We start from the raw sequence: 15,245 nt of genomic DNA on the forward strand, positions 1-15,245 counted from the left end.
GTGTTTTGTGCTTCGTTGTCCTTCCACCAAACCTCCGATTAGCACGGTTGGCTACGTACGGTGTGAAATAAATTCAACATAGATTGACATTTCAGTATGCGAGCAGTATTTGCAAATTCATTTTGCAGAATAAAGGAAGCAACGTTTTTAGCCGAACAATCGCGTACAATTCTTGCTGGTCTTCGGTCACAACGTCTGCGTCTCCGTGTTGTCATCTCCGTGCTGTTGTCTCCGTGCTGGCCAGGTGAGTGAGAAGAAGCTGAGGCAGTTTAACCTGGACCAGGAGTGGAGCCGGGAGAAGCTGCAGGCCAAGATCACGCGCAACGCCCAGGACCGCACCGAGCTGCATCTCTTCATGCTGTCAGGTGCCTTCACCGCTCCACACGCAACACGGCACTGCTCCACACACGCACCGCTCCACACGCACACCACTCCACACGCACCGCTCCACACACGCACCGCTCCACACACGCACGGCACCGCTCCACACACGCACCACTCCACACGCACACCACTCCACACACGGCACCTCTCCATACACGCACGGCACCGCTCCACACGCGCACCACTCCACACGCACCACTCCACACGCACCGCTCCACACACACACCACTCCACACGCACTCCACACACGCACCACTCCACACGCGCACCACTCCACACGCGCACCACTCCACACACGCACCACTCCACACGCGCACGGCACCGCTCCACACGCACCACTCCACACCCGCACGGCAAATCCAGCGGTGCCGCAGCAGTTGACACACCGTGATACGAACCTGGCCACCCGAGTTCAATTCCCGCTCACGACCAATGACAGTGGCGAATATTTTAACCGGTCCTGGGCTTCTCCTGGTTGACTCTGCCGTAAATGAGTTCACTGGTGCATTGTGTACTCAGCATCAGCACTGGAGAGACAAAGGCGGCCGGGTGTGGTATCAACCGCACCGCCTCGTCGTGTGACGTACTGGCTACTCGCTAACAATACTTGCCCCAACAGCCTGTGAAAGATCTTCATGCAGTCAAACTACGATGTACATCAGGCCCCTTTTATTACATCAATTCGCTCAAATACGTCGTCACTTTTTTAATAACACTGCGACCCGATTTGTGTCGTCCCAACCCCACACGCGCGTCGCTGACAACATCGCCCGTCCCTTCTTGTGTCCGTCGCCCCTCAGCCTTCACCTCCGCCACCTTACCCTGCACATCGCCGCTTTGATCTGACGTCGCCGCGATATCTGCCGCCGCACCGCTACAGGAACGCATCCCCGATGGAAATCGCCGTCGTTGCCGTATCTGCGTGCGCGCGTCCAGGTCTACCGGACGCCGTCTTCGAGTTGTCGGAGCTGCAGGTGCTGAAGCTGGAGCTCATCCCGGACGTGATGATCCCGTCCAGCGTCGCTCACCTCACTCACCTGCGCGAGCTCTGGCTCTACCACACGCCGGCCCGCATCGACATGGCCGCGCTGGCGTTCCTGCGCGAGAACCTACGCTCGCTGCACCTCAAGGTGGCGCCCCTCCGCCCCCCAACCCCGGCAGAGCCGCCGCCTCCCTCCCTCCCTCCCAGGGGAAGGCAGTGCAGCAGATTGCGCGCTCTTCCGTTTGTAGCGTTGCCCCGTCGCACGGAAAGGGTTTTCTCCGGGTACTTTGGTTTACCCCCACACTCGATGATTGGCTGCACACGGCTGAATACGAGGCTTCGGTACTCAGGTTAGGCCCGCTTGTCACTGGTAGCCACCGTCGGGGGCAGCTGTTGTGAGGCGGTGGACTCTAGCGCCAGAAATGTGCAATGGAAAAACTGTAGTAAGCGGCAGCTTCCGCCCGTGCGCGTGACTACCACAGCAGGACCCATAGAGATGCACAGAAACAACGCAGAAACGCCACATAGAGACCCACAAGATATACGTTAAAGACAGGCCACAGTCGCGCGATCGTGGGCCTTGCAACACAAACCACGGACGGCATCGTAAACCCACTCTACCCACTCTCATCTGCGCTCCTTCAGCAGAGGATGAGGAACACGAAAATGGCACCAACTCTCTACGGAAGCCCTCTTTCCGTGGCCAGCAGACTCGTCGATATGAGCGAGAATAGAAACATTACCATACGCAAGAATAGAATAGTCTGGCTTGTGTTCGTAAGGCGCCTGTTTCAAGTTGTGTCACTCGTGTGTTTTGTGCGAGCAAGGTATTCGTGTCACGTTACACGTCGGTTTAGTTCCGTCACCGCAGCGTGGTGGCGCCGACGTTCACCCGCGAGCATTCTCGTGTTCTCCTGCACGGGTGCCATGCCGCAGCCTGCACCCCCACCACCACCACCTCCTAAATTTCCAATGAAACGTGGCGGCGAACGCGTGTGCTCAGTTCACGGACGTGAAGGAAATCCCGGGCTGGATGTACAGCCTGCGCAGCCTGGAGGAGCTGCACCTCACGGGGAACCTGAGCGACGAGCACAACAAGTTCATCTCGCTGGACGGGCTGCGCGAGCTGCGGCGCCTGCGCACGCTGCGCATCAAGAGCAACCTCAGCAAGGTGCCGCAGGTGAGCTCCAGCGCGCCACGCGCCACGCACGCACCCCTGGTGAGCACGGTTGGCTGTGTTTCCGTTACAAGAAAAGTTGAACATTAGCGCGTGCGTGCAGCACGCACGCACCACACCGAGGAGCGCACACCGTCTTCACGCGAACTCTAGTCGTCCTCGCATGTTAAGAGGCCGCTCGCTCGCCATCGAACTGCATAGCGCGCTTTCACGTGCGCTTCTGCGGCCGTCTGGAATGCTCTCCTGATGTCAGGAAGCCACAGGGGCTATGCAGTTATCATCGAGATTGAAAACACATCTCTTTCGAACTGCTTTTTGTATTTAGTTTGTTGTCCTCCCCACACCACCGATGAGCTACGGTTGGCTACGTACGGTGCGAAAGAAGTTCAACATACAGTACGTACGCGCACCACCGCGCAGGCTGCAGAATTCCCCAAGTGGTCTTTGACAGACCTTCGCGCGAAGTGGTTTTCAGCGAGTGCCTACGTTCAGGACAGCACGGCACACAAGAGAGGAGGGTGGCATGGCCAGCTCCACACCCAGCCGCATTTGTCTCAACCGAGGTTAAGCCCAGGGCGGGTTAGTCAGGCGGTGGTGCCGCACGTGGCCTATAATCCGGCACTGTGGAAGTGGCGAGGGTTGATGCATCACTGCGCGTGATGTGAAACTCCCTGCCAGTGGGCGTCGAGGTGCCATGAGCTCACTCGCCAGGAGACGGCAGTACGGTGAGTGGGACTAATCGCCATCCGTTTACAGCTGTACAGGGATAGAGCGTTGCCCCCTCTCTCGCGTAGGTTTTCTCTGGGAGCTCCGGTTTCCTCCTACTTATGTGAAAAAAAAAACACTTATCATTAATCGGCTGAAAATATCATAAAATAAACACTCAATGCAGGACCCCCCTCAGTGTGGCTTTCCATGGATAAATAAGTAAATTATTAATATATAAATATAAAATTATCATTATGAGGTTCACATATTTTAGCTGTGAGCAGAACTCAATTTCAGGACAACGGGTTTGTAGCGCAGTTCACGAAGCACTGGACCACCACTGCCAAGACTGTTGGGGCAAGGGCTGTTAGCAAGCGCCGGTGCGCGCACACATGCACATGCGGTCACCGCTCATCACAGTGTGGCACGCGTCTACTTGCCCACAAGCACCTATCTGTAAGTAAGCCGGACTGCAGACGAGGCGCTGAATGTTGAAGCCGGTCCTGAGTTTTCTTACTTTAATTCAATGCAGCTGAAATTATGCATTCCCCTTACAAGGGCGTGCAAGTATTTTCTACGTGGAGAGACATATGGATAAGAGGTGATTTGCTTGCTTATATATTGATACATTTACACAAATCAAAGACTTTGATTTATAGCCTCAACAGACTGTTGGGGCAAGTGCTGTTAGCGAGCAGCACCTATGAAGGCCGGCACGGCACACGGAGGCAGTGGGTGGCCAGCAACCACGCCCGGCCGCCTTTGTCTCCCCAGTGATGATGTTCACACACCGCACGAGGTACTCATTCAAGGCTGAGTCAACCTCAGCACCGTTTCAGATGATCGTCACTGGTGTTGGCCGTGAGCGGAAACTCAACTCGGCTCACCGGTGTTCGTATCGCAGCGCGCTAACAGAATCAGAATATGTATTAATGCTGGAGGAATCCGATGAAACTCTTTTTCACAGATGTCCCGATTCATACACATGTCAATCACAGAGCGACACGCAGCTGTGTGTCACTCGCACAGGCAGCGCCACGCACAGCATGCCACGTATCTCTCTGCATGCGTGCGTCGCCCTGTTGCCACGTGCGCGGTTCCCACGGCTCCACCACGGCTCCACCACGGCTCCTCCACGGCTCCACCACGGCTCCTCCACGTGACCGGCCGATGCCCCCCCCACGCAGGTGATCGTGGACGTGGGCGCGCAGCTCCAGAAGCTCTCCATCAACAACGAGGGCTCCAAGCTCGTGGTGCTGAGCTCGCTCAAGAAGATGGGCAACCTCTGCGAGCTGGAGCTGAGTCGCTGTGACCTGGAGCGAATCCCTCACGCCATCTTCTCGCTCACCAACCTCCAGGAGCTCGACCTCAAGGTGCCTGCTGGGGGCGGTGGGTGGCAGTGCGGGGGCCTGGCCTGGTGGCTTTGTGTGGTGGCTGTCAAACAAAAAGTCAAATTGATTTCCTGCTCAAATGAGCGCCCAGGCGGTGCTCATCTCCTCTGTGCAGCCCTGTCCCACCACCACCACCGCACTGCTCACCGAGTCCACCACAACACCGCTCACCGAGTCTACCACCACCACCACACTGCTCACCAAGTCCACCACAACACCGCTCACTGAGTCCACCACCACACTGCTCACCGAATCCACCACTACACTGCTCACCGAGTCCACCACCACCACACTACTCACTGAGTCCACCACAACACCGATCACCGAGTCCACCACCACACTGCTCACCGAATCCACCACCACACCGATCACCGAGTCCACCACCACACTGCTCACCGAATCCACCACCACACCGATCACCGAGCCCACCACCACACTGCTCACCGAATCCATCACCACACCGATCACCGAGTCCACCACCACCACACTGCTCACCGAATCCACCACCACACTGATCACCGAGTCCACCACCACATTGCTCACCGAATCCACCACCACACCGATTACCGAGTCTATCGCCACCACCTCCGAACTATCACCGAGTTCACCACCACCACCGCGTCTCTCACCAGTCGCTGTTCTCTCTGCAGGGCGATCATCTCAAAATGTGAGGCTCTCGAGTTACTAATCCGGCTCTTCCAGTTGATAGCTCATCATCCTTCCGGGGTCGATAAAACGAGAAGAGTTCCACTTTGTTGGGAAGTCAACAGTGATTATCCTCTCTATACATTTCCACACGATAAGCCACTTCATTGGACTATCATTTGAGGCCAGGTCGCTTTTGAAAAAGAGCTGTATAGCTCAGTGGGCCTTAGCTGGTAAAAAAATAAAAAATAGTTTAGTGTAGTATAGCTATGGTGTTATTCTGCCACCATAGGAATGTGTAATTTCCACCACTGATTCAGGACTGTAAACAGGAGATGAACACCAATGCCTCGTTGCTTGTTTGAGCAGGAGATGACTTGCTTGGTTCAAGTTACGTGGAGCAGTGCTGCGTGGTTGTGGTAGTTATTATCAATGTCACGCGATTGTTAATTTGATCGCCACGGTAACAGCAGCAATCTCATTCACATTTTTAGGAAAACAACTTGAAAACGGTGGAAGAAATCATCAGCTTCCAGCACTTACACCGGCTCAGCTGCCTCCGTTTGTGGTACAACCAGATCGCCTACCTGCCCATCCAGGTAACTTATCACATGCAATCCGTTCCTCGGCAGAGCATCGCGCTGTCCACCTGCATCATTACGCGTCTTCTGTATGCCCATTCATGAGTCCAATGGGAGAAGTTCACGGGAGCGGTAACCACGGCACTAGCAATAGAATAGTGATGAGGAGGTGCCTGACTGCTGGAGGGTGAGTGAGTGACTGGAGTGAATCAATGGGGTGAAGCTCACGGGAACGGCAACCCACGGGAACGGCGATATCAGAGTGATTAGGAGGTGGCCGACCGCCGGTGAGCAAGCGAGTGAAGTGCGCAGGCTGGTGTGCCTCGGATGAGCAGGGTGACACACTCACCGACGGTATGTACTGTGCGTGCCCTGTGTGCTTGTGCCGTGCACGGTGCATGTGCGGTGCGTGCGCGCGCTACAGATCGGGCTGCTGTCGGGGCTCGAGCGGTTGTACCTCAACAGGAACAAGCTGCAGTCGATCCCCGCGCAGCTCTCCTGCTGCCGGAGGCTGCGCCACCTGGAGCTCAGCCGCAACCTCCTCACCGAGATCCCGCGGGAGATCCGTGGCCTCGCCAGCCTGCAGCACCTGGCACTCACGGGGAACAAGGTGACGGCGAGCGGCGGATTAATGCGGCCGCGGGCGACGTAGCCCCCCGGGGGGACCGCGGAGGGGTCCCGGCCGTTGGATTTCACCGTAACGGGAAATGCGTTTCATTCGGATTTTGAATCGCGTTGGATGGGGGGGCGGGGGTGTGGGGTTTGAATTAACGTGTCGGTCATTGTCGTGGTTGTCGCACGCAGACATAGGGCATGGCTGTGTGGTTAGTGTCTGCCTGGCATGTCATGTGTGGTTGTGTGTGGCTCTGTGTGGCTCTATGTGGCTGTGGTTGTGTGTGGCTGTGTAGAGGTCTGTGTGGCTGTGTAGCTGTGTGTCCGCCTCTGTGGTTGTGTGTGGCTATATATGACTGTGGTTGTGTGTGGCTCTGTGTGGCTCTATGTGGCTGTGGTTGTGTGTGGCTGTGTGTAGCTCTGTGTGGCTGTGTAGCTGTGTGTGCGCCTCTGTGGTTGTGTGTGGCTATATATGACTGTGGTTGTGTGTGGCTCTGTGTGGCTCTATGTAGCTGTGGTTGCGTGTGGCTGTGTGGAGCTCTGTGTGGCTGTGTAGCTGTGTGTGCGCCTCTGTGGTTGTGTGTGGCTATATATGACCGTGGTTGTGTGTGGCTCTGTGTGGCTATCTGCCTGTGGTTGTGTGTGGCTCTGTATGGCTCTGTGTGGCTGTATATGGCTTTGGCTGTGTGTGGTTGCGTTTGGCTGTGTGGCTGTGTGTGGTTCTGTGTAGTCGTGTGTGATGTGTGGCTATGCGGCTGCTACTGAACATCTATTAAAAAAAAAACGAGCTTCATAGCTCATCGGACTTCCCCAGGATAAATAACGATTCTGATTCCGATTGCCACGTGACAGATCGAGGCGCTGCCGCTGGAGCTGTTTGAGTGCCGCAGGCTGCGCGTGCTCATGCTGGGCCACAACGCCCTCACCTGGCTCCCGCCCGGCATCGGCGCGCTCACCTCCCTGTCGCTGCTCGAGCTCACGGGGAACCCACTGGGTGAGAGGCTCCTTTTACCATCGTAGGGAAACGGCATTCCATCTCGCCGCTTGTCACTACGCGAGCTATGAGTTGGAATGCGGGGGATGTGCATCGTGTGTGTGTGTGTGTGGTCGTGTGTTGGTTGTGGTTATGTGCGTGGTCGTGGTTGGGTGTGGTAGATCTGGACACTGTCCCATCGGTGAGCTCCTCTGGCAGGCAAGGCTGCGTTGGCTGGGTCATGTAGCCCGCATGCCCAGCCACCGCATGCCTAAACAGCTTTTGTTCGGCCGGATCGAGGGGGTAAGACGGGCGCGGTATGGGCTAGAAAAGAGATGGAGTGATGTGGTACAGGAGGATGTGAAGCTGAGTGGACTTGCCGATGACCGGTACCAGCAGTGTCTATGGAGAAGACTCGTGAAAGACGCTACTGGTCAGTTGGAGGCAGTCGCCTTCGTAGGGGGCACAGGTGGTGCATCTGCCAGTCATTTCAGCCATTCAACCCACGGCACCTGGGTCTGTCCCGTGACCTGTCTTCCCATGGTCTCAAAGTGCACCTGGCCTGGCACAGTGGTGAATGGTGGCTGTTGTGCTCGCGGTCGCGGTTGCGTGCATCGCTGTGTTTCTGTGCGTGGCCGTGTGCGTGCCTAACGTTTGCGGCCATGCCCGTGTATGCCAACAGAGGGCCTTCCCGCCGAGCTGGGCCTCTGCCCGGCCCTGCGCCGGGCGGGCCTCCTCGTGGAGGCCGAGCTGCTGGCGTCGCTTCCCGCAGACGTCTCGCAGCACCTGCACGCGCCGCCCGGCACCGCCTACCGCGCCGGCTCGGAACCCTACCACGGCGGCGGCGGCGGCGGCGGCGGCGGCGGCGCCGCGGTCCGCGGGGAGAGCGGCGGCGGCGACGGGCAGAGCGATGCGCGCCGGGGTGCCGGCGGGGAGTCGGCGGCGGAGGAGACGGAGCGCCGGGGCGGGGAGGGGGAGGCGTTCGACGGCGACGGAGGCGGCCGCGCGAGCGAGGCGTTTCGCGGCGGCGGCGACGGCGGCGACGACGGCGTGAGCCAAGACAAGGCGCCGGCAGGCGGTGGAGGCAGGAAGGGCATCTAGGGAGCGATCCCGCGCTCGCGCGGAGGCCCTGCTCCTCCGGTGGCGAGGCCCATCCTGGAGATGAGGCCCCAGAGGGGAAGGGGTGGCGGCTCCTTTGGCGGAGGCCGCGATGCCGTAACTAACCCGTGCTGAGCGCACGCTCTGGTCGGGGGCGGGGGGGGAGGGGTTACGCAGACGCTTGCGGGAAGCGTCTGGGACGGTCGCCGCCATTGGGCCGCGGAAGCGACCGTTCGGCTTCCACGGCGACTTTTATATTTCCTGCACATTTTGCTGCACATAGCGGATGAAAGGAAAATGAGGCAACTTCTTGATTCGCAAAATAACAATTCGTGAGCAGTTCCATGAGTCGCCCTCGCGTATGCAGAAAAATATGCAATACACATTAAAAAAAAAACCTGTTCATAATATAACGTTCAAATCTGTTATTTAAAGTGTACGCTGGCTAACATTTCAACCAGCAGTGCCTGCGAATAAGTCGCGGTTTGCGTCGACGCCTCCGTAAATAATGATTGACGACCGCGCACGTAAGCGCGCGTGGACGCGCGCTTCACGTTGAATCGCTGCGTCTGCCTGGCAGCACCTTTCACCAGGCGCGAGCTACGAAAGCGCGTCACCTTCGCGAGGGAGACCCGGGGGAACGACGATAGGCTACGGGGTGGGAGGGCGGTACGCGGGATTTGGAGCCCCTCCCCCCCACCCCCCCCCCCCAGGTCTCGCGTGAGAATGGCGGTGTCTCGTGTCGTGAAAGAACTTATTTAAATGTATGTTTTTAAAGATGCGCAGGCTGCCCATCCGAGCTCTCGGAAAATATCATGCCGTGTCTAGCTGACGAAATCTTGAGCTTTAATTTTGTCTTATAACCGTGCTCCACCGTGGGTTTGTGAGCAAGGATCTCCCGACAGCGACGGTGGGGGGAGCATGTGACGGAGGAGGTGCCATCGGCAGGCTTCTCGTGATGAGTACCCACGCAGCACAAGCCGTAATCTCAAGAGTTGCCGAGGGTTTAGGACGGCGACCCCTAGCTAGGATGCCAATGAGGTATATGCCGGCTGTCATTTCGGTGTGTGTAAAACACACGCACAAACACTAATCTTAATGAGTTATCACTGTAGTGTCCTAATAATGCATGGCGCTTAGAGAGTGCAGGTTGTCACTGAACGTGGCATGAAGTTTAAGCAGTATCATGTGACTTTACCGAAAGAGCTAAGAATATGAATACAGTATAATGCACTCAGGGTTACGACTTTGTGCCAACGCGCACAGGTTGTGTGGCACTGCATTGCCCACAGCGGCAACCGCAGCAGCAGGATTTACACTCCCAGTGATCGCGCAATTTTGGGCATATGGGCAAAGGAGCCAGTAGCAACTGGGCTACGTTCAATCGTCACGTTACTTTGGATAATTCTCCTGCATTCAAAGCTGAAAGGATTGAACCTGAATGTGCATTTTTGCTGTGGGTGAGCCCTCGGAGAATCTAGAGGGTTCACTCTCTCTCCCTCTCCTCTGCAATGCCCCTTATTTCTGGTTGTGTCTTGACCCTTGTTATTATTCTTGTTTCCAATTGATTGTCTCCATAATCATCGCAGTTGTCATGGCCAAAAGGCATGCACGAGAGCACATCATGAACTCGCAAAACGGACATCCTTGTGGTTCTCAAAAGTTGTTTAGCCTCGTTGCACAGTTTGTCACATTCTCATCTTTAATTTTTTTAAATGAACACTTTTATACATTTTATTTTCAGTAGGATTTTTTATCTGACTCTCTCTGGTCATGCAGTTATGTCAGAGCTGTTTTCTAATCATGTTTATATTTGCTCGATCGATATACTTAGGGCAAATGTGTGTCACGATGCCTGTGCAGTGTCAGTTTAATTTGTGTTGATCGTCGTCATCACAAAGCATGCATTCTCTCGGTGACCCTGATCTCCAAAGCAAATCCATGACCAATGTCAAAAGCGCAAAACTCTACCCCAGACAGAGCTGGCGGCCTCGCACTTCTGCGACTCCGTTGGAGACGAACGCCGGTTGTGAACGCTGGAGTTCAAGACGTTGGGGCCCGTGCATTCCATCGTGCTGACCCACTGCCGTGCAATTGACTGGATTAAGGAACGCTTTGGCGTGGGTGCGCTCAAGAATTGAGCACGCTTATTTCGAGTCTGCGTTGGAGAAATTGAGCACGGAGTCTATAAAGAGTTGAAAAGTGGGATTTGCCAGTTGCCAAGTAAATGTGATTAAAGACTCCGTGACCTTGTAAGAGCAGGACTTTGCCAATTCATCAGCACACGTATGCGTGAATATCACTGGTATGTTAACATAATTGGTTTACCCAGGTCTTTATTGTAACAGGTGTTCTTACCTCGCTAAATAGTGGAATTGGTATGAGATCCACGGACAGTATGGACTTGAGAACTTAAATTAGCATCATTAAAATGTACCCAAAGGCTCCAAGTTGTATCCATGTTTGGTTTCTGAATTCAAGCAGGGTTGTGGAAATTGTGAGCTTAATTAGTGAAGTAAGTTTTGCATGATGTCAACTTTGCACTCTTTATCAGTGTCGCATTCACTCTTCCGGTTTAATTTTCATACATACTGGGCGTCCCTTTTGTCAAAAAAAATAAATATGCAAACGATGCCTATTCTCACACACCCTGCCGAGTCCTGATTTAAATTCTCGAATTGCAGTTTGTTTTTTTGTTTTGTGAGAACTGTCCACGCGGAGGCGGGGAGGCCTTAGCCGGGGAGGCAGCTTTATTTGGCGGATAATCCGTGAACCCCCCCACGTTTTGTGGGGAAGCAGAGAGACGTTTGACAAGGCAAAGGTGCAGCCCATCACTTTCCTGCCAGTGCAGAAGGGCCTCTACCGTCCTCTCTCAAAGCGCCTTGCATCGAATCGCTTTCAATCTCTCCAATGTGTGAGCAGTGTCTGCGGGTGGTTGCACTCGGCCGACGACTGGGCGAAGCAAGACGAGAGCCGTCGGGCATTTGCGCGTTCTGAGCCATTTCGATGATTTTTTTTTTGCGTGAGGACTCTAGCAAGCACGTTATGCATTTGGTTATGCGTAGTTGTGTACTGCAATGCTGGCGTGGTCTGTCTGGACTGAATTTGTGCCGAGCCCGTCGAGGGCAGTGGCGGTGTGGCCTGAATGCGATAACGACCTCCCGACCCCTGGGGCTTGTAGCTGTGACAATACCGCCCCGTAGCCAACGTCGCTCACGTTTGTGATGAAGGTGAACGGGATAGGAAAAGTCAGGAGGTGAGGCCACAGCTTAACAAAAAATGTAGCCTTTGACGAACCCCAAGGGAACCTTTGACCTACTCTCGTGAGCACGTGTAGATTGGTTTTTGCAACGGTCGAGAATTGCGGCACAAAGTGGCAGCAATAGGAGACGAGCATCCAAAAAACTGCACAATCTCTGGCATGGTCTTAGGTGTGGACCAGTCTCGTATGCATGCTGTTTTTGCCGGGTCTGTCGCAACCCCTTCACTGCTCGGCATTTTTTTGTAAGTTTTGAGCTTTTACATTAGCCTCTCGAAACCCTCGACAATGCCTAGCGTAAGCGACTTAAGTGCCCCTCAAACGAGCCAACTGAACATGATGACATCGATCTTGATTTGAAGCTTTCGTGACTGCAGGGATCCATACTCTTTGGTTCTTTCGGTAAAGTCACGTTGGTATAAAATAAAATAAATCACGACGTTTCGATCGCAACACAAGCGGTCGTCCTCAGGCGGAAAAATATAATCCAGCAGTATGTTGACATCGTTTGAGTATATGAGAGATACAGTACCTCCCATTTGAGACCGAGCAAGGACTGATTCCAGCAGCCTCTGGAATGTGTGGCTTGAGCCGTCGTGAAATTCATCGGCAAAACAATTGCTGTGGAATAGTCCTGGGGTTCAGAATGCTATCTTGTGTTTGGAGGAAGCTGAAAAAAAACGGAGGACAGGTCTAGTGTGCTGAAAACGTAGCTCTCACTACCAAGTCGTATACTTTGCACTCCTATTGTGCTTTTGTATTTGTTGTAACATTCTTTATAGTCATCGGATTCCTTCAGTATGAATACATATTCTGATTCTAAATCTGCGGCAGGGGGGCAACGCGTCGGCTAACGTCACCTTATTCGGGGTGCCAAAAGGCAACAGAACTTGACCGAGCCATCCGATTACTTGACGAGTACCACTGGAGCACCCCATGGTCTGGTGAAAGGGAAGATGACGGCTTGTAGCAATCTCTTGTGCCGCCTCGTGGAGGTGCTCGCTGTACGAGTTCTGTCTAATAGGAGGCACATCTACGTGTATGTGGTGCTCCGTCTCTGAAATTGCCGCAGTAATCCTGCCTGCTGTCCCCTGTGTGGGTCGTCCTTTACACTCCTCACGAGTGTGACCCCTAGTCCCCCCGTGCGCGCTACAACCTGTGCTGGGCCCATAGAGCGTATGGGGGGGGGGGGTTTGGCCACCAACAGGGAGGTGTGTGAGTCCATCCTCCATTGCCGGCAGAACGATGGAGGCCCTCCTCGCGTAAGCGATGAGGCGCTCCGACACCATGGAGTCGAGGGCTTTCCCACCTAGCTGGCGGAAGGCGCAGTTTGGCAGGACGAGCATCCCATTACGGTTTGTGAGCAGCGACTCGAAGGCTCTGCAATTGGATGGATGGCGCACGCTGGATGTCCGGAGAATCAATATCTTCTCCATTAGCATCGCTGGCTCGGGGAGGACATCTTGTTGATGCCGTATAGATTCGAGGTCCGGGATGTCTGCCCCTCCTGCTGCCCCTTCAACTTATCCAACTCGCGCTGGATCTTGCCGTTGGTGGGTTATCCTTCCATAACGTGGCATGTTAGTGGTAAATCTTCCGCTGCCACCGGATTTACAGAAGTCTCAGACGCGTGGTTATTTGCATGTGTGTTTATTGAACAGAGCAAACACGCGTAGAGTCACTTGCCAAATGCTTCTACTAACCATCGCGCTCCGCACAGTTCGTCCAAGAATGGAAAAAGACCACCCGAGAAACAAATGGGTCATCCAGACGATAGTGCAGAGTCTACGACCTGGAGCTGTCAAGACTCCCATCAGTCATGGGTGGAATAGAGGGCCCCAGACGACTCCAGAATGAAAAAAGTTTGGGAATGAAAGGCCCATTGACGTCTCTGGAGACAGAGGCCATAGAGGATATTCCGGTAGGTCAGAAGCGTTCAGGATTGTATTCCAGGTTCTTCATGGTGGTGAAATCCTTAAGTTTCAGACCAGTCCTCGACTTCAGATGACTAAATGGCCAGTGCTAGATTTTGGCAGAAGCTAACAAAGCTACAGCTTAGGGCCTCGCATTATGAGAGGTCTCTAAATGTGAAAATAATAAAAAAAATCAAGTTTTACAGTAAATTGCTGTTAATTAAAAAAACTTTTCGGGAATTCTTCGAAATATGAACCCTAAGCTTGACATAGCTTAGGACTTCGACATGTTATAATTCAGCCCTTTTAAATGCATATGTAGTGTTGAGAAAGGAGGCAGAGACTTCTTCGTAGGCAACACTTTATTTACTCTGTCAGAGAACATCCCTAAAAGAGAGGTAACGGCCTCTCCCACCCGATAGCCTAGAGGATGATACGTCCTCATACTTAGTGTGCCCTCCTCACACTATACTCTGCTTAACGGGTACCGCCACTGGGCTGTTCGGACCTGGCACTGACAAGGGCCGGAGGTTGGAAGTCCCAGGGCACTATCTCGATGTCTTGAGTCTTGGGGTGAGTGCGGACTGGCTCATGCTGGGAGAGCTGCTGCTGCCCTTTATATCCTTCCTCTCCCAAGCGTCCTGTCTCGGGAGGGTCTGGGTCCAACTGTTGCCCCCCCCAGCCCCCTCCCTCAGTGGGCTCTGGCCCCCTCACCCCTGGTCAACGGTTATTGTAGTCGTGACTCATGCAATACTGCTATGCAGGTAGGTATACATGTTGCGTGTAACAATGCCGCTACACATACATGTGAATGTGATGGTTCATATTGGAAAAAACCTCGGGCTCCACAGTCAAGACCCAGTGAATGAGCGACTGGCTGTCAACTGGATAAAAAAACACATTCCTGCGGAGGGAGCTGGTAGGAACGTTGGGTTTACTCATTGTTTTTTTTCGGTAAAGTCACGTATGTAGAAATACAATAAAATATTAAAACAAAAAACAATCACGCCGTTTCGATCACAACGCAAGCGATCTTCATCAGGTGTCAAGAACAAATCACGGAGGTAAATACAACAAAAAGATGAGAGACGAGAATTCAACAAACCTGAAAAAACATGTGAAGCACATCCAGTCAGGCCAACAACACAGTTAGACACTTCCTGACAGACCACGAATTTCAGAAGAGTGTTAAATTTCGTGTTCAACCTTTGGATTGCACATACCAGCATAGATAGAATGAAAAATACGAGGTACACGGTCAGTAGAAATACATATACAAGTCCACCAAGAGGTAAGGAGGGAGGAAAGACGGACAGGGAGGCAGAGAGAGAGGGGGGGGGGGCCGGAGGGATGAACAGGAGCTTAAATAGGAAATACGGTTGGAGGGGGGGAGGGGCCAGAGCGAGAGCGGCAGCTCAAATACGCACATCTTACACATACAAAACGGCAGCTCAAAAAAGGACCACCTCTTGTAAATACAAAACGGCAGCTCAAAAAATGATCACCTCTTGTAAATACAAAA

At 53.9% G+C, this 15,245-nt stretch overlaps 1 protein-coding gene across 1 annotated transcript in view; it reads left to right on the forward strand.

Annotated features, from left to right (window-relative positions):
* The window catches only part of LOC116938942 (volume-regulated anion channel subunit LRRC8A-like), a 34,457-nt gene extending 23,258 nt beyond the window's left edge, over positions 1–11,199 (forward strand). The window contains exons 9-16 of the mRNA XM_032946699.2: positions 245–365; positions 1,321–1,514; positions 2,370–2,546; positions 4,439–4,624; positions 5,782–5,886; positions 6,293–6,478; positions 7,333–7,474; positions 8,136–11,199. Coding sequence (XP_032802590.2) covers positions 245–365; positions 1,321–1,514; positions 2,370–2,546; positions 4,439–4,624; positions 5,782–5,886; positions 6,293–6,478; positions 7,333–7,474; positions 8,136–8,554 — 1,530 coding nt within the window. The 3' untranslated portion in view covers positions 8,555–11,199. The remainder of the gene's footprint in view (positions 1–244; positions 366–1,320; positions 1,515–2,369; positions 2,547–4,438; positions 4,625–5,781; positions 5,887–6,292; positions 6,479–7,332; positions 7,475–8,135) is intronic.
* The last annotated feature ends 4,046 nt before the right edge of the window (positions 11,200–15,245 follow it).

The sequence above is a fragment of the Petromyzon marinus genome, chromosome 5 (assembly GCF_048934315.1).
Source record: "Petromyzon marinus isolate PM22_M1 ecotype Great Lakes invasive population chromosome 5, UKy_Petmar_22M1.pri1.0, whole genome shotgun sequence".
NCBI classification, from domain to species: domain Eukaryota; kingdom Metazoa; phylum Chordata; class Hyperoartia; order Petromyzontiformes; family Petromyzontidae; genus Petromyzon; species Petromyzon marinus.